The 19,657-nt window shown below is 36.8% G+C and overlaps 1 protein-coding gene across 2 annotated transcripts; it reads left to right on the top strand.

Moving 5' to 3' along the window:
• The first annotated feature begins 6,904 nt into the window (after positions 1–6,904).
• On the top strand, positions 6,905–13,521 carry LOC148101238 (uncharacterized). 2 transcript variants are annotated; one of them, XM_087845990.1, is made up of 3 exons: positions 6,905–6,999; positions 11,192–11,788; positions 12,632–13,521. In XM_087845990.1, the coding sequence occupies exons 1-3, from the start codon at positions 6,982–6,984 to the stop codon at positions 13,310–13,312; spliced, it is 1,296 nt and encodes a 431-aa protein (XP_087702116.1). In that variant the 5' UTR covers positions 6,905–6,981; the 3' UTR covers positions 13,313–13,521. The 2 variants fall into 2 exon arrangements, with proteins under 2 accessions (XP_087702116.1, XP_087702117.1); XM_087845991.1 differs by lacking the exon at positions 6,905–6,999 and having other exon boundaries at positions 11,144–11,788.
• Positions 13,522–19,657: the final 6,136 nt, after the last annotated feature.

Raw genomic sequence — 19,657 nt, 5'->3', positions numbered from 1 at the left:
GACTTAACCAAAACAGAACCAGAATCAAAACTAGATGATAGTAACACTAAAAATCATCATAGACCTGCACTACACTTATTTTTTAATTCTACCAAAGTAGACTATTTAGATTCATAAAAGTTTAGATAATTATTTAGCTTTGTTGTGCAAACAAGCCTGAATAACTTAATAAATATAGAACTTGAAAAGTAACAAATGGTATCTAAAAAGTTACACTAGGTACGAGATACATGTTCTGATGAGTTTTGGCAAACAACCATTTGACTAACATGTGTGTCTCACCTGCTCTTGTTCCCTCTCTCCCTCTCTGTTCCTCTCTCTCCCTCTCCCTCTCTGTTCCTCTCTCTCCCTCCATGTTCCTCTCTCTCCCTTTCTGTTCCTCTCTCTCCCTCTTTGTTCCTCTCTCTCCCTCTCTCTCCCTCTCTGTTCCTCTCTCTCCCTCTCTGTTCCTCTCTCTCCCTCTCTCCCCCTCTCTCTCCCTCTTTTTTCCTCTCTCCCCCTCTCTGTTCCTCTCTCTCCCTCTCTGTTCCTCTCTCTGTTCCTCTCTCTCCCTCTCTCCCCCTCTCTGTTCCTCTCTCTCCCTCTCTGTTCCTCTCTCTCCCTCCATGTTCCTCTCTCTCCCTCTCTTTTCCTCTCTCTCCCTCCATGTTCCTCTCTCTCCCTCTCTTTTCCTCTCTCTCCCTCTTTGTTCCTCTCTCTTCTCTCTCTCCCTCTCTCTCCCTCTTTGTTCCTCTCTCTCCCTCTCTGTTCCTCTTTTACACTCTTATTTACACTCTTCAGATAAAAACACAAAAACCTTTTTAATTGTAACATCGAATCAGACTAAATGTTTATTTTTTTAGATAGATAAATATAAAAACATATTTGTTAAATTTAAGAGTAAAGAGAAAATTGTCTGTACTTCTTAATTGCAAATGGCACCAAATTGTATTCAAAATTGAGCCACACTTATGGAGCTCCACAATTCTTTTCCTGGTGTTTTGGTTGACATCTCTTGATTTCCCCATGTCAAAGAAACAGGCTCTGTGTTTTGCCTTATATGCACCCACAGGTGTGCCATCAGTTTACTCACATGGACTCTACTAACCTATCAGAAGCTTCTTCAGCTCAGAATGGAATCGTCTGCAGTTTTCTTATTAATTAACAATAAACTTAGTGTATATGTACTCCTAAATTTGATGAAAGTGATAAAAAATAGACAGCTCTGTCTCTCTTTAACATTTAACTAATTCAAAATATATTTCAATATTTATTTATCCAAAACAAAACAAGTTTACTCTAAATTGATGTTGTACAGTAAAAAAATGTTCTTGTGTTTTCCATAAAGTGTATGTAAACATCTGGTTTCAACTGTGAATATACTGCTGTGAATTGAAATTCCTCGTTTTGCATAGAAATATACTGAACAACATACAAAGCATAATATATAAAATAACATGTACCCGAGTTTTTTTTTATATGAAGGCAATATGAGCAGAGAGCACAAACTTGTTCAGGGATTGGCTGTTAGTTCAGTGAGACAGTAATTTGTAAAGAAAACAATTTTCATTAGCAGTCAAAACTAATGTGCACACATATGTCTGCATTTTTATTTTGTTAAATATGAACAAAAGAACTGAAAGTATCGACCCACGTGATGTGGATCGGCGCGAGCACATCACGATAATGACTGGGTAACAGACGTCACCGAAAACATCAGAGCACTTTTGCAAATATGCAATGTCTTGATAAACCAAATAGATATTTGAAGTTTATACGGCTACTTTCTCGCCTGAAAGTATGTTTATTTTGTGACGCAGAAAGATAAATTAGAGTAATATTGAAACTCAGTCGTGGCCTCCATTGTTGGAAACTGTTGCACTGAAATGTGAGATTTTAAAAAGGAGAATGTGGCTGTTTCCTGTGACTTGTTGGTTTTTGGGGATGATCCTCAGTTTGAGTTTCTTATGTTCAAATCCCAGATGAACCCATTTGTTGTTTAAGACTTTGCCACCTCCCTGTTGATTACTGTAATTTGTTACTATCAGGAAGTCCTAAAAAACCCACGGAAAGCGTTTAGCTTCAGAGAAAAACTGTCAGGAAACAGAAAGACAGCATTTTTCTCTTATATTGACTTTTCTCCACTGGATTCCTGTTAAATCTAGAATTGAATATAAAATACTATTTTTTATATTACTATTTTTACTTTTAGCTTCTACTTTTTTACATCACACTGTGCACAATCTCTGTGGAATTAATCCTAGAGTAAAAACTAGAATCAAACACAGAAACCGATGACTTTCTGAGCTTTCAAAACAATCTCTCATACATTCTTCAGTTTTTTTTACTCTGATGTGTGACTTTGGGAAAATGACACAAAGAATTGTTTGGCTTGTTGGTCTAGTTTCAATGGGAGAAATGTCCCTGTCTCCCTTGCAGGGAGTCGTCCCTTGGAAGAACTCGCTACACGGGTGGAGAGTGCTCTTTAAAAAGGAGCTGAGCAACAAAACCGGTGATACTTCTGAGGCTGTTTCCAGCTCTGTGTCAGAGCAGAAACAGGTTTTTGCTGTCCCAAGAAGCCAATATGGCAACATCACTGCCACTCTGCACGATCCCAGCACTGCTCCAGAGAAACCTAAAGGAAAGGCCCAGGTGGTGTTCACAGAGAGACAGTTAAATATTCTTGTCCATCAGTTTCATTTGAAACATTACCATGAGCCAAGAGAGATTAAATAGTTGGAAAAGATGACAGGACTGACCTACAAACAGGTGAGTGTTTATCAGCTTACTGAACATAAGAAATTGAATTCGTGTTCAATCTTGTCTTCATTGTACTGATTAGATATTTTCTAATTTCTTTCATCTTTGGGTAAAAACTTGGTTTCAAAACAGAAGGAGAAAGTTTAGTAGGAGGTCACATCCTCAGCATCTCAATCAGGGTGTCTCATTTCATGTAAGTATCTCCTATTATTAAACTTTGATTCAGACATCTGGGTAATTCATTCATTAATTTCATTTGAAATGTATTGAGTATAATTTGAAACAAGAACTTTGTATTGGACAGCCCCCACTCAAGCAGCAGTACACCCAGCACCTGGAGATCAATTTAATCAGAAGTGGTGCAAATTATCAGGCTGTGGGCAATTTTGCAGTTGGACCTCAATGGATCTTTCCCACCTGACCCCAGTTGTTTGGCTGGTTGATGCCACCAGGCAACAGCAATTATGAATTCAACCGGTATGAACAACAACAACTTGTGTTTTGAAAACACAGGTTTTGAAGGAGCAAGTGGAGAGCTTTGCCAGCAGCTAATGATCCTTTGATTACAAATATTGTAATGTATATCATATTTTTTGTATTGAGTTTGAATCTTCTTGTCTTCATGTAGCTCAACATAACAGAGTCTCAGATTTGATCTCTTCCAGTAAATGGGGGGTGAATTTGGATTTAAGAAATATTTGGATTCAGTCGACTCTGGCTATTGTAAATACATTTTAGTCAATCCAAAACACATACTGGGAAATCAGAGAGAACACATTCAGAAGTTTTGTATGAAACATTAAGAGATGAATTCATGAAAATGTGTTTTGTTTCAGTTTGTTGTACTTCCAGTATTTGTAAAAAATAATGTACATGAAGAATATTATCTGCCTTGTGTATGAGAAACTGTAAATAAAATATTTGTTTCACAAATTCAAAACTAACTTTGTCTCCAAACCTTCTGTCAGAGACTGAACATCCAAAAGTTTTAGAGACTTTATACCTCTTATCTTTCCATGTTAACTTGAGCTACAATCCTCTATACTCACAGTCAAAATATGAGACCCCGTGTCAAGCTCGTGTTGTCACAGTCTATGTCTCACTGTGTCTCTTGATTTATTTTTTACAAATATGTTTTACAAATAGAAAAACTCAATGTATCGACAACCGCTGCACATGTGAGATAAATCCACAGATACATAAATCATCAATCATCTTGTGGCCTTTCTGTTAGAGAGAGAGAGTATGAGTGTGTGTCTTTGTCACAATTGTATTTGATAATGAGGGCGGGAAGCTGCAATAATGGCCCCCAGGAGCCCAGATGGGGCTCCCCCAGACGAAGGCTGAGAATCACGGAGAACCACAGGCCAGGGGCAGCTGACTCCACTAGTGGCCGACCACCCCTTTGTATGACCTGCACCAGGCGCCCAAGAACACCTGCCTCCATGACCATGTCCCACAGGACCGAGGCCATGCACGATCACACACAGGCTAGTCATTCAAAACAACTTTTCTTTGTCGTCTCTTTTTCTTTATAAACTGGTGGTGTTGCCACAGTAGAGTGTCTCGTGGTTTGTGGGCTCATCTAAAGGTAAGCACCGAGCCAAGTTTAATGTGAGTTCAGTTAATCTTGAGTTTAGCTCCTGAATGAGGTCTTCTGGCACTCTCCTCAGTATTTGTTCACAGTTTATTGTGAACACATTGAGAGAAGAGTGAGCGAGTGTTTGGAGAAAAACACCAACTAATCATTAGCTCAACACGCTGGGAGAAGTCGAGCGTTTGCTCGCAGAAAGTTGGAGCAGAAAAGTCTTTTCTGCTGCAGTAGTATCAGGGTCACAATAAACTTTATTGTCCAGCTGCTGTGGATGAACACAAATGTGGAATTCAATTAATGAATTGATTATATTCATTTCTCTGATTCCCAACGAGGATAAGGACATGACAGGATGTGGGGAATATAGACCAATGTGAAATTGAAAACTGAAAACTATTGTGCTGATGAAAAGAAGCATTACAGTTGGTTAGTTTGGGGTGTGAAACTGGAGCTTTGTGGATTCAGTTAGTATCAAAACAAATGAAAGAAAAATCATTTTCTTCTAAACATTTGTTGGAGAATTCTTATTGTAAAAAGTGAAAGTTATACAATCTATAAAGTAGAATTAATTGGATGAGATTTTTGGAAAATTCTTATCAAAACTCTTCGTTGCCTCCACATTGCAGCTGCAAGCTTATTGTTAAGTAGTTGAATGTGGTTATAACCAAGAAATATGTAAGATCTAATGTCTTCACAGAGACAGAATGCCTGTAATTATCAGGCTGTACTCAAGCCCATTAATTAAATCTGAAAACTGTGCTGTGACTCCAAACCCAAGTACCCTCCTGGGAAATTATGGCTACACTTGGATCTGCTGATAGAGGAGTTAGTCAGTGTAACCTTTATTAAATCAGGCAAAACAACACATACTTATTTACTGTGGCGGCCTGCAGAGTGCAAAACCTCTTAAATAAATGGGGGTGAGGGTAAGCTGAAGCCATCTGATGTTTATGTTCATGAATATAACACACTGACACATTTTGACTTTGTTTTTATTGTTTATTAAAATACTTTTAAATGTCTAGTTTAGTTTAAGAACCATCAAGTCCAGCAGGTGGCGGTAATGCACCTTTAAGCTCTAACCCCCAAAGAAAACCCCAAAAGAACAAGAAGCCGCAGAGTTCCCGCTTCATTGCGTTTGTGTTTTCGTTTATTTTTCTTCCGCATCTAAAGTGAAGCACTAAGGTAACTTTGATCTGAGTTCAGTCAATCTTGAATTTAGCTCCTGAGTGAAGTTTTCTGTTGCTCTCCTCGGTCTCTGTTGTCAGTTATTTGTGAACCAGTTGAAAGAAAAAGCCTCTACATCAAGTCAAGCTGCTATAAACTAATTTAAAAGAAAATATTAACAAATGCTAATGAAACACTGAGAAGAAAACACAAGAAAGCTTTTATATTAGCTAAGTGTAATCAGAGTTTCTATTATTTTATTAGTCTGTTACTAAGCGCTAGTTAGCATCTCTGTGTCACTGTGTGGCACCTGCATAGTTTTTGAATGCAGCGTGCTATCCAAGCTAGCTAGCTAGCTAGCCCCACCCTTCATCCATATAAGGCCACTTACAGCGCCAAAATAAATCCAAATATGTTGGCGGTAAAAGTGCTATAATGAAATCCATTTAAAAGAAAGGTAAAAATAAATGTATTCCGGGCTAAAAAACAGCTGCCTTTATCAGCGCAAAGTTGTGTCGGCCCACAGGGCATTTGATTGTAAAAACTGGCCTCACTCTGAGAGGCGTGTTGTTAGAATCATTTCAAAGATGATTTGATAAATTCTGATCAGTATTCAGTAAATGAGCCGGATTATCTGTTAGCAAAATAATAATGATAGGCCAGAGATACCAGAGATACATTTTTAAAACAAATACAACCTCGAACCCTAAGAGGGGATCTGTGTTCTTATTACATTTAAAAGTACTGCAGATCTTTTAAAGCTCCAAACAAAACTGAAATGGAAGAACAAAGATATATAGAATAGTCTTTTATTGTCTTTGTACATATTCAACTAAATTGTGGGTTCTCCGCACCAACTGTGCATGGAAAACAATATAAATAGCAAGACAGTAAGAATAAATAACATATAAGAGGAGTATATACAAAGAGGAGGAAGGCGCACATTAGAGGACCGAATGCTTGAAAGTAGTGCAATGGACTTGATACAAGTAGAGAATCGGAGTGTGACTGAGTGATGAGGGTTACTCAGATCATGGCTCAGATTTCTAAACCCACTCGGATAGGATAATCTTCCACGGCACACCTGATCAGTTCTCACGGCACACGTATATATGCCGCGGCACAGTGGTTGGGAAACACTGTACTCTCCATTGTAATCCATTGATTGTTCTGTTTTCGTTCTTGGCCAGGGCTTTTTTTAAAGAGGAATTGCTATCCTGGTACTGGTGTGCCATACTGCTTGGTATCGGTGCTCAAACCTTTTGTGTTTGTTTCAAACAAGTTGTCCACCCAAGGAAGCTAAAATTTGTTCTTTGTGTTGTCAGATGAACATATGAGACACTTTGACTCTTCAGTGCAGTGTGGAGCCTAACAAAGTTCTGTTTTGTGTCCCAGCTGATCAGCAGGAGGAGAAGAGTCTGACGGAGCAGCAGAGGAAATTTCAGCTACTTGGACTCAGCTCAGCCACTGCAGAGAAAACAATGAGTTCGACAAAGAAGGTGACAGATACTAGTGTTAAGAAATACTCCATTAACCCTTTAAGGCCTATTGGAGCAGGAATGCTCCGTTTTGCGTAACAATTTTAAAATCCCGGTAGAACTGCACTTAAGCTAACACAATTATTTTATTTAGGAATAGTTGTACTTACATCTTATGCCATCAGCTTGCCCTTGGTCACGATTTAATTCCACATATGTATTTGCAGAAATTGCATAAAAAGCACTTGCAGCAAAAAAAACATAACGTACCAGAAACACACTTTGCCGTTCATAACACTTCCTACGTTAGAATAGATGTCAGCGGGAACTATCGCATGTCTGACTTTACCTGCCAAAACCTGCCTTCAGGGATACCTATACTGGTGTTTTTAAAAGTCATGTTTGACTTTATTCTTTTCTGTATTGTTTCTGGGATGCTTAGAACTCAAATTGCACTGTTGGCAATAGTTTATTTTGATGCACATGCTGTTTGTTTTGCAAATTTGCATTGTAATATTTATTTTTATTTTTCTTGCAGTATATAAAAATCTCAAAAATACTCAAAACAAATTTCCTGTGGTTGGAAACAATGTGCAACTTTTTTGCATTTACAGTTTTGAGGGATAAACCTCTGAAATTTCTTTAACTGGAAATATGTGTACAGGGCTTGCAAAATCGCTAGCCTGACGTCCCGGGGCTAGCGAATTTTCCAGTCGGGCTACCAAACTCTATCTCTGCCCTGCCCGTCGGGCTATCGTAGGAAGGAAAATATATGTCAATGCTTTTGCATTCTTTCGGAAATGTAGCTGGGTAATTATGTCATTGGCATCGGTGAGCCACTGTCAATATGAGACATATTGAAATCGTGTTTGAATTTGCGCTTGTTTTTTGCGCATTCGCTGTCAAAATAAAAAACGCGCACAAGATAAGAAGTTGCAACGCGTGTTTGCGTACATAAGATTTTCTGGAGGAGGACAGACATTTGTTTAGAACTCTTAAAGATGTCGATGCAAGCTCCTTTAAGCAATTACTTTGGTGTTCCTCCACCTCCAAAGAAATGTCAGAAGGAGTCCGAACCACAAAAGAAGCGCGTATTCTCGGAAAAGTGGTTGCAGGAGGTGAGCTGGCTTCAAACAAATGATGAACGCACAGAGATGTGGTGCAGAATGTGTCGTGAAAATCCCACTCTAGCGGGCAAAAACACTGCCTTTTATATGGACGCAAACGCACGTTGCAACTTCTTATCCGGTGCGCGTCTTTTAATTTGACAGCGAATGCGCACATGCGGACCACTTATGGGCACCCGTGTAAATAACATAATGTTCTGCTGGGTGTGTTGTTGGTTTTCCCTCGATTTCTGAGTCGACAAGCGCCTTTGTTACTGGGACCAGTCATTTTAAGAAAGGCCCCCATTAGAACCCATGAGAAATGCAAGAAATGCATTATTGCTCAGTCTGCAATATCTTTCCCGGAACAAACACCAATTGCAAATAACATACTAAAAATAAACCTGAAAATCCATTTAAAACAGCGTGCTATGTTGCAAAGAGTGAACTACCACTGGCACAATTTAGCAGTCTTTGCAAACTTCAAAAAGCAAATGGCCTAGATCTTGCTTCCACTTGCCTCTTACCCGTGACTTCAGTGGAAATTTCAAATTCAGGATCTGACACAGACTGATTCATGTTCTACACAGTTCTTACAAGTTCATTGAAATTTCTGTTCAATTAGAACCAAGTATTTGAGCTGATGATTGTAATTTTTATACAATGTTGTAATTTGTTTTTCAACAATTTTTTGATTAATGTTTTGTTTCCTTTACAATATTATACTTTAATGTGTAATATTGTAAGGGAAACAAAACATCAATCAAAAAATTGCTCTCTTTTTTATTTGGGCTACTTAAATTTATTTTGGGCTACCAAAAACTGAACAGTCCCTGCCCGAAGAGCTACCAGGGATTTTGAAATTTTGCGAGCCCTGGTGTAGAAACAGAACCAAAAAAACTGATTTAAACAAATTTTTGTATTTAATTGCAGTTTTTTTGCACTTTATGTAGTTACTATGGACTCAATGCATAGATAATATTAAGATTTGGGATCTAATGGTCATATTGATGTATAGCAACTTGAAATGATCCTAAAAATGGCATTAAGGGCATGTAAAAATATAAAGATTAGCTCTGGCAAACTTGGTTCTATGGTAGTTCTTAAAGGGTTAAAAGCTGAAGTACTGATATATATTTTATGCAAAACTAACTAAACCTTGTGCTATATTAATGTAATGTAATAATCATGTAATAATACAATGCCTACATTGTAGAGGGTGATTTTGCCTCTAAAGAGGAAAATGGGCAGGGAAGAGGTTAAAGTGGGATTCAGCAGGATTCAACCCTAAAATCAGCTGTAGTGGCTCAGTGTGGGGAAAAGAGTCACAGCTCACAATCATTTCTATTGAGAGCTCCAGTCGATTTTCTTAATGTACAGGCTGTGATCAGCTGACCTGCTGCTCTCTGTGGATGTACACAACTGAATTCAGCCAGATGTCTGCAGATGTTTCATGAGTTGTCCTGGCTGACTTCCATCCTCTACACCAGGGGTGTCAAACTCAACTGCACACGGGACCAAAACTCAAGGCACACTTTAGGTCGCAGGCCAAACAAGATAAACATTTATTGAACACACTAAAACCATGTTTTTTAAACATAAATATGAATAAAAACAGACAGGAATATTATTCCAGAATAAATAAACTTAAAAAAAAATCAACTTTAACTTTAAATGTTTTGATCTTCATAAAAATATATCCTGTCAAAATTATGCAAGTTAGAAATATGAACATGCTGCCAAAAACCCCAGAAAAAATAAATGAAAACATACACAAGGTTGGAGCTGCATGTAGACGGAGCTGGGGCATTGCTGCAGGAATGGAACTAATAAACTGTGCGGGCCATTCAGTGTCGTACTTTGCCTTGAGTGTATCATTACACTGCAGCTCCATCTGAATCTGCACAGGTGCAGTTTCCACGTAAAGAAGCAGCTCGAAATTCTCTTTTTGTGCTTCACAGTCACCAAAGCGCCGCGAACTCAGTGCGCTCAGTTTATCAGCAAAGTGCGCCGACTTGGTTCAACATCACTTGGCAACAGGGAAAGTGAGACAGGTTGCACTGGTGCATTTGTGACAGCTTCACTTGAAATGCCTTCACCGCATCATACATGCCATGTCCATTGTTAAACCTCCCAATTCTTTTGATCTTTGGGCTGAAGGAAGGACAATACTCGCTGTATAAATGCTCAATCAACAATCTTTTATTCCATACAATTCAACACTTTTGAGCATAAACCATCCGGAGGGGAGATGAGCACGGGAGGCTGTCCGTCTGATCTTGAAGTGTCTGAGCGTTTCTCACATTCTTATAGCTTCAGCCCCCCCTCCACCTAGTCATAAAAACCTAAACATTCACATTCTTTCTCTCTTACGGCGCCTAAGTGACGGCCTTGGCTCCCTGTTTTATCTCCTCCTGATGAGATGGGGCAGAAAACCTCTCCGGTATGCTCTGTTCTCTTCTAATCAGACAAATAAGGCCATGACTCTCTGAAAACAGTATTTCTTATACCTCAGCAGTATAATGCATCATAAAACAATATCATTCATTCACAATAAATCAGCAGTCTAATGTAATACAAATCAGTTTAATAACAAACCTGTTTTGAAAATGTAAGGAGTAGAAAATACAGATTTTTTTTTTAATGTAGCGAGTAAAAGTATAAAAAAACCCTCAGGTTACAGTCAGACTCTGACATCATCTTTCACTGAACCAAGCTAGTAACTGTTACATTTGATTTATTATTATCGAATAAATTAGACAATTATAGAAATTTAAAATAGGAAACAGCAACAGGAAATATAAAAAAGTACAGACCTAGTAAACATTTATTACTATTCTGAGTGTGTTAGCATTAATATTTGTGTACAAGCAGGAGAGATGGACATGATTTTAGAGTGTTTGAACAATGATTAATTATTTTTAACACCAGGTTGGATGTAATGTGTTACTACTACCAGTAGGTGGGGATAAGAGACCTTTAAGGTGTTTGGTGCCACACTCCACCTTCAGGTTTAAAACTAGTGTTAATGGAGGGAGTTTGAAGCTTCTGTTTGTTCAATGACTGCATTTCACTCACTGCCTCTGTTTGTATCTCTGTCACTGCAGGACCAACATGGACCGAGAAGTCAGCGCTCTCAGGAGGCCGACAAACCTCACAGAAGAAAGAGAGAGAAAAAAAACACCTGTAACGAGTGTGGGAAGGATTTTACCTGGAAGTCTGAACTAAAACAACATCAGCTTATCCACACTGGAGAGAGACCGTTCAGCTGTGACTTGTGTGGAAAGTCGTTTTCCTGGAAGAATGCCCTAAAAACACACCAAGTCGTCCACAGTGGAGTTAAAGCTTACAGCTGTGATCAGTGTGGCAGAGCTTTTACTCACAGTAGCCACTTACAGAGACATCTAGTTACCCACTCTGGAATTAAGGCATACAGCTGTGACATCTGTGGAAAAACCTTCAGCCGGCTATGGAGCCGAAATATACACCTACGCATTCATTCCGGAGAAGATGTGTACTGGTGTGATCAGTGTGGCAAATACTTTACAACAGACGCACACTTACAAAGCCACATGTTTACCCACAGTGAGGAGAGACCTTATCAATGTGACCTGTGTGAGAAGACTTTTAAAGCACCTCCTCACCTGAGACAACACCAACAGATCCACACCAGAATGAGACTCTACAAGTGCAGTTACTGTGAGGTATGTATTTTTATTTTATTCTTGTAAGTTCAGTCTGACTGTTTGGAACAAGTCTGCTCATTAAATTGTGTTAGCATGTTAGCACTTCTACTGCACCGAAGAGTAGCTCTGAGCCATTATTCAGATTTTCATTTCACTTATGATTTTCGTTTACACGATCATGAAAAACTGAAAATGCTGAAAATTTATATGTTGCTGTTATTTAATCTTCAGGCAGCTTTGTGGTATATCATGGTGTTATTATTTCTGCATAAATGGCCTTTGGTTTACAGCGGCTCATTCCTCTGTCAGGTGTAAATAATTTAAAAATAAAACATAAAATAAGTACAAAACCAAACCATTCAGTAATCTTCTCTTATGGTTAACAAAGTTGTATCGTTACGTAATGGTGTTACAGCTGTAGTATCATTGCTTACATATAGCTTTAGTACTTTTAAACATTAGTGTTAAAATACCCATTTAATGTTATAATTGCAGTGTCATTGGGGGTAATAGTTTTTCTTGTATCCCGATCAGCTGAGTTTTATAACTGCACAATTACAGTGTTGTTAATGCAGTATTAAATTAGTATTATTGCAGTGTTACAGTAGTTTAGCATGGGTACCCTAAAAACATTAGTGTGGTAGTACTTAAGTGTAAGTCAGATGTTACTGTAATATTAAAGAAGTATTCCTGTAGTATTATGGTGGTAGTATTGTAGTTATTGTAGCCCAGTAAACTGAGTGTGTTATTTGAAACAGTAAAATGTAATTGGACGTCTGCAGAGATGCTCTTTATTTCAGGCGACTTTCAGGATAAAAGTGTTGAAGGACTGACTTACACTGTCTTTGTGTCTTTCTTTAGAAGCAGAGCGACACAGATGGATCCACTTCTCAATCCTGTCATCGCTGTGGTGGTGGGAAAGACTTTCGTTGTGACATCTGTGGAAAAACTTTCAGTCAGCAAGCCGGCCTAAAAATACATCAACGTAAACACACTGGAGACAAACTGAAATACTGCAAAGAATGTGGGAGAAGCTTCCCCACATCAAGTGAGTTAAAACGACATGAACTCTTTCACAGTGGGGTCAAAAAGCACCTCTGTGATCAGTGTGGGTCATCCTTCACCACTGCAGGTCACCTTAAAACACACAAACGAGTCCACACAGGAGAGAAACCATACAAGTGCAGACACTGTGACAAAAGCTTCTCACGTTCAGGTAGTCGTAACAAGCATGAACGTACACACATGGAAGGAAACTACAGCTGTGAGCAGTGTGACAAGAGTTTCAGTAATCTCAGTTCATACTCTGCGCACAAACGATCCCACGTTACTAATAAACTGTTTCACTGTTACCAATGTGCCAAAACATTCACTTCATTATCTGCTCTGTGCAAACATCAGCGTGATCACGCAGGGCAGAAATCGTTCCCATCACAGGACGACAGTGAATCTGAAGAGAGAGAAACATCCTCTTCTGGTTTCAGAGTCCAACTTAAAACCCTGGAGATCAGGCTCCATAGAGTTCAGATCGGCTCTCCTTAAAGTTGTAATGAGGCTATGAATCAAACTGTTCCTGTAGTTCAATGTTAATCTTTATAAATTGTTCTTCTGTAGTGTTTGTGTTCAGTGGTTACGTTTTTTTTCAATGGTTGGATGAAAAATCAGTTTCCTGTTCTCAAGTTTTTATTGATTGTATTTTGTTAAATAAAGTTCTTAAATAAAGTTAAAAAAAAGTTCAATAAAGAATTGTTTGAACGACAACGATTTTGAGCCATGATGTCATTTCTTGTATTTCAGAGTAAAGACTGAAGTGACAAATGGAAACATGTTTACAGTCATGGAATAAACACTGATGGGTCATCTGTAGGAAGTACTATTGCTGACCTGACAGACTCGACCTTGTTTACAAAGAAAGAAAGGAACTGATGACATGTGTCAGCAGAGGCTTTCAGGGTTGTTTAGAGTAGAGCTGATAGTCTTAAATAGAACACGGGGATTATGACAATTTACAACAATGATCTGAGAAAAATATCTTTTAACATGACCGGTACCGGTCCGTGAGTCGTTTGGTACCGGGCCGCGAGAGTTGAGGCTCAGGTGTGAAACGTATGGTTTTCAGGGTTTTTATCGGTTTTCAGCGTTATTTTGTTATAGTTTTTCATCGTTAATTCGGTTTTCCTGGGTCTTTTCACGTGAAAAATTAAACTTCAAATCTGAACTAGAAAAATTTGCATTTCCTGCGAAAATGCAGTGTGGATGCTTTAAAGCTGAAGCTGTCTGCAAAAACTAGCTGAAATAGCTGAAAAGTTGCAGAAATTGTAAAAACTTTGCAGAAGCAAAGGAACTTTGCTAGAAAGTAATAACTTAGCAGAACTGCAATATCTTAGAGGAAACATAATACTTGGCAGAAATACAATAGCATAGCAGAACTTGGCAGAAATATTGTAACTTACCAGAAACATGATAACTTCTCAAATATACAAGAATTTAGGAGAAATAGTATAAGATAACAGAAAGAATATATTTAGCCAAAAATACTTAAACATTACAGAAACACTATGATTAAGAAAAATAGTACAACATAGCAGAAATACTGTGATTTACCAGAGACACTATGATGAACTATGAATATTGTAATTTTAAATTAATACTATGTTTTAGCACAAATACTATAATTTGAAAGAAATACTATCCATTTGGCAGAATACTATGTTTCAGCACAAATACTCTGGTTTAGCACAAATATTATAACATAGCAGAAATACAATTATATAGCAGAAATGCTATATTTAGAAAAAAAATATAATATAGTAGAAATACTATGATTTAGCAGAAATACTGTAATCAGCACATATACTGTAACATGACAGAAATACCTCCACTTAGTAGTAATACTATAACATAACACAAATGTTATGATTTGGCACAAAAACCATGATTTGGCAAAAATACTATGATTTAGCAGAAATACTATGATTGAGCAGAAGTACTAAGATGTAGTAAAAGTACTTTGATTTAACAGAAATACAATTATGGAGGAGTAATTCTTTAAAATGGGAGAAATATTGATACACACACACATACACAGAGCCTAAAAGGAACAGTATTTGTGCCATGGAGTGTTAACAAGAATGTGAGGTCCATATTAGAAAAGCTGGTAAAATGACAAAAGTTTGCAGAATTGTAATAAATGATGAATATGAATTACTGGTCTGTGATAGTGTATTAATTTGTAGGGAGAAAAACATGTTGATCAAGGTGTAATTGAACCCACGACCTTTTGGTTGCAGACCCGTGTCATTACCAACTGCGCCACTATGAAAGAGACAGGGCGCCTGGAAAACAGGTTGATGAGCAGTCAGAATTAGATTCTGGTGAGAGGCGAAAAACGCCGTTTTTTGGATTTACAAAACGTCGTGTAGCTCAAAAACTAGGTGGACTAGAAACATAATTCTTGCACTGGGTGAATCAGTGGACTTTGGTGTACTTTGACTGCGATTTTCATTGCTCTTTGTACAACCGTTGCTGAGATATGACGAGAGAAGAAACGGCACACCTCAGATATGATTGGCTGGCTGGGAAGCCGTGCAGGCCCTGATATGTAAATTTCAGGGCTAAATGTCTAAGTCCTCACAGAGGATTGGCTGCCTGGGGACCTGGCAGTAAAATATAGAAATAGTATGATTAAGCATAAATACTACATTTAGTAGAAATACTATGTTTTAGCACAAATACTATAAAAAGCAGAAATACTAAAATTTAGCAGAAATACTATATTAAGCACAAATCGTATAAAAAGCAGAAATACTATAATTTAGCAGAAATACTATAATTTAGCAGAAACACTATAATTTAGCAGAAATACTATAAAAAGCAGAAATACTGTAATTTAGCAGAAACACTATATTAAGCACAAATACTATAAAAAGCAGAAATACTATAATGTAGCAGAAATACTATAATTTAGCAGAAATAGTATAAAAAGCAAAAATACTATATTAAGCACAAATCTTATAAAAAGCAGAACTACTATATTAAGCACAAATACTATAAAAAGCAGAAATACTATAATGTAGCAGAAATACTATAATTAAGCACAAATCCTATAAAAAGCAGAAATACTATATTAAGCACAAATCTTATAAAAAGCAGAACTACTATATTAAGCACAAATACTATAAAAAGCAGAAATACTATATTAAGCACAATTCCTATTAAAAGCAGAAATAGTATAATTTAGCAGAAATACTATAAAAAGCAGAAATACTATAATTTAGAAATACTATAACATACACAGAAAGAGAGAGAAGCAACTTTATAGATCAGTCAAGCAGCCTGGGAGCTGCTGGATTTGAATCAACCAATCAGAGATGCTGTGTACATTTTCCCGCCAAAACAGGTGCAGCCGTTTTTACACACACAGCAGAGAGACAGGATTTTTGCAGTCTATTTCTCATAGTGAGGACTACCCTCCAAACAAATGACCATAATTTCCTAACCGTAGGGGCTAGAACGGTCATTCATACACCGTTTTGTTCAGCAGAGATGGGGGAATCTTAAAGTGTTCACAATTTATCATTAAAATATGAATTATTAAAGATATTTGACTTGTAATGCACCATAACTGAGTAGAGGCTAAGCGAAAACTGCCTTGACTTGCCCTCAAACAACGCTTTCTAACTCTAAATCTATTTGGAGTATCGATATCATTTTTTCACCGTAAGAGACAGCAGGCTTTGGTGAACAATCATGGAAATTTTCAGGTCTCTGTGGAAATCTATCAAAAAGATATGACGAGAGAAAAAAGTGGCTCATTTCCAGAGTTTGAAATCTGAAGAAATCTGAGCGAAGAACGAATTACCTACCCTCAAACAAGTCTAACTCATCTCAGAACGGTAATAGGTGAGAAAAAAATTCTTGAATTGTGAGCGTCAGGAGTGTCTGAAGATATACTGGGATAAGCCTCATGTTTTAACTTCGCTTCTTTAAGGAGATATGATGATTCGAATATGCCTCTCATTAGAGAAATCCAGCGGTGATTTTGAACAAACTCTCCATTGGCTTTCTATGGAGAGTTTTCAGACTTTGTGTTGGTCTGAGGAGATTTGCCAAAATTCTATAAATTCCACAACAATGATAGTGACATTTTCTGAAAGCCAGCAAAAATACCTACATTTTGATGTATAATTTGTGGGAGTTGAGTGAAAATTGAGCAAGTAGCCAGAAGTTGTTCGGACATGAAGAGAAAATTGCCAAAGGTACAGCGGCTCACTTAGAACCAACAGCATAGCAACCATAACAACCCATGTAGTTTGTCAAAAATCATAAAGATGAAACTCAAAACTTGAAGAGGGATAAGATGAAAATGGTAACAGATATGAAAAAGCTGAATCATACATGAATAGCCCAATAATTTGTGAACATTTTAAAGTTTGAATGGTTGTTCTAAGTGAAAGTATGAGGAAGTAGTTAAGTTTCAAAAACAAGCAAGTTTTAGCAGAATTGTGGAAGTTTTCCATTCATTTCAATGGGACAAATTAAAGGAAAAAAGCTTAATATTTTAAAAAGTATAATAGCAAAAAATAGCAAAAGTCATAGCTGGAATTAGCAGAAATAGCAGAATAGTTTAAAATTTGAACGGTGAAAATCGGCTGAAAATTGTGGAAGTAGTTAAGTGCCAAAAAAAGTACAAAAAGTGGCAACTAGAATAATAATAACTAGAAAAATTTGCATTTCCTGCGAAAATGCAGTGTGGATGCTTTAAAGCTGAAGCTGTCTGCAAAAACTAGCTGAAATAGCTGAAAAGTTGCAGAAATTGTAAAAACTTTGCAGAAGCAAAGGAACTTTGCTAGAAAGTAATAACTTAGCAGAACTGCAATATCTTAGAGGAAACATAATACTTGGCAGAAATACAATAGCATAGCAGAACTTGGCAGAAATATTGTAACTTACCAGAAACATGATAACTTCTCAAATATACAAGAATTTAGGAGAAATAGTATAAGATAACAGAAAGAATATATTTAGCCAAAAATACTTAAACATTACAGAAACACTATGATTAAGAAAAATAGTACAACATAGCAGAAAAACTGTGATTTACCAGAGACACTATGATGAACTATGAATATTGTAATTTTAAATTAATACTATGTTTTAGCACAAATACTATAATTTGAAAGAAATACTATCATTTGGCAGAATACTATGTTTCAGCACAAATACTCTGGTTTAGCACAAATATTATAACATAGCAGAAATACAATTATATAGCAGAAATGCTATATTTAGAAAAAAAATATAATATAGTAGAAATACTATGATTTAGCAGAAATACTGTAATCAGCACATATACTGTAACATGACAGAAATACCTCCACTTAGTAGTAATACTATAACATAACACAAATGTTATGATTTGGCACAAAAACCATGATTTGGCAAAAATACTATGATTTAGCAGAAATACTATGATTGAGCAGAAGTACTAAGATGTAGTAAAAGTACTTTGATTTAACAGAAATACAATTATGGAGGAGTAATTCTTTAAAATGGGAGAAATATTGATACACACACACATACACAGAGCCTAAAAGGAACAGTATTTGTGCCATGGAGTGTTAACAAGAATGTGAGGTCCATATTAGAAAAGCTGGTAAAATGACAAAAGTTTGCAGAATTGTAATAAATGATGAATATGAATTACTGGTCTGTGATAGTGTATTAATTTGTAGGGAGAAAAACATGTTGATCAAGGTGTAATTGAACCCACGACCTTTTGGTTGCAGACCCGTGTCATTACCAACTGCGCCACTATGAAAGAGACAGGGCGCCTGGAAAACAGGTTGATGAGCAGTCAGAATTAGATTCTGGTGAGAGGCGAAAAACGCCGTTTTTTGGATTTACAAAACGTCGTGTAGCTCAAAAACTAGGTGGACTAGAAACATAATTCTTGCACTGGGTGAATCAGTGGACTTTGGTGTACTTTGACTGCGATTTTCATTGCTCTTTGTACAACCGTTGCTGAGATATGACGAGAGAAGAAACGGCACACCTCAGATATGATTGGCTGGCTGGGAAGCCGTGCAGGCCCTGATATGTAAATTTCAGGGCTAAATGTCTAAGTCCTCACAGAGGATTGGCTGCCTGGGGACCTGGCAGTAAAATATAGAAATAGTATGATTAAGCATAAATACTACATTTAGTAGAAATACTATGTTTTAGCACAAATACTATAAAAAGCAGAAATACTAAAATTTAGCAGAAATACTATATTAAGCACAAATCGTATAAAAAGCAGAAATACTATAATTTAGCAGAAATACTATAATTTAGCAGAAACACTATAATTTAGCAGAAATACTATAAAAAGCAGAAATACTGTAATTTAGCAGAAAAACTATATTAAGCACAAATACTATAAAAAGCAGAAATACTATAATGTAGCAGAAATACTATAATTTAGCAGAAATAGTATAAAAAGCAAAAATACTATATTAAGCACAAATCCTATAAAAAGCAGAAATACTATATTAAGCACAAATCTTATAAAAAGCAGAACTACTATATTAAGCACAAATACTATAAAAAGCAGAAATACTATAATGTAGCAGAAATACTATAATTAAGCACAAATCCTATAAAAAGCAGAAATACTATATTACGCACAAATCTTATAAAAAGCAGAACTACTATATTAAGCACAAATACTATAAAAAGCAGAAATACTATATTAAGCACAATTCCTATTAAAAGCAGAAATAGTATAATTTAGCAGAAATACTATAAAAAGCAGAAATACTATAATTTAGAAATACTATAACACACACAGAAAGAGAGAGAAGCAACTTTATAGATCAGTCAAGCAGCCTGGGAGCTGCTGGATTT

Source organism: Neolamprologus brichardi, chromosome 9, assembly GCF_056152115.1.
Source record: "Neolamprologus brichardi isolate AB-2024 chromosome 9, ASM5615211v1, whole genome shotgun sequence".
Classification (NCBI taxonomy): domain Eukaryota; kingdom Metazoa; phylum Chordata; class Actinopteri; order Cichliformes; family Cichlidae; genus Neolamprologus; species Neolamprologus brichardi.
This window is presented reverse-complemented; position numbering and strand designations above follow the sequence as displayed.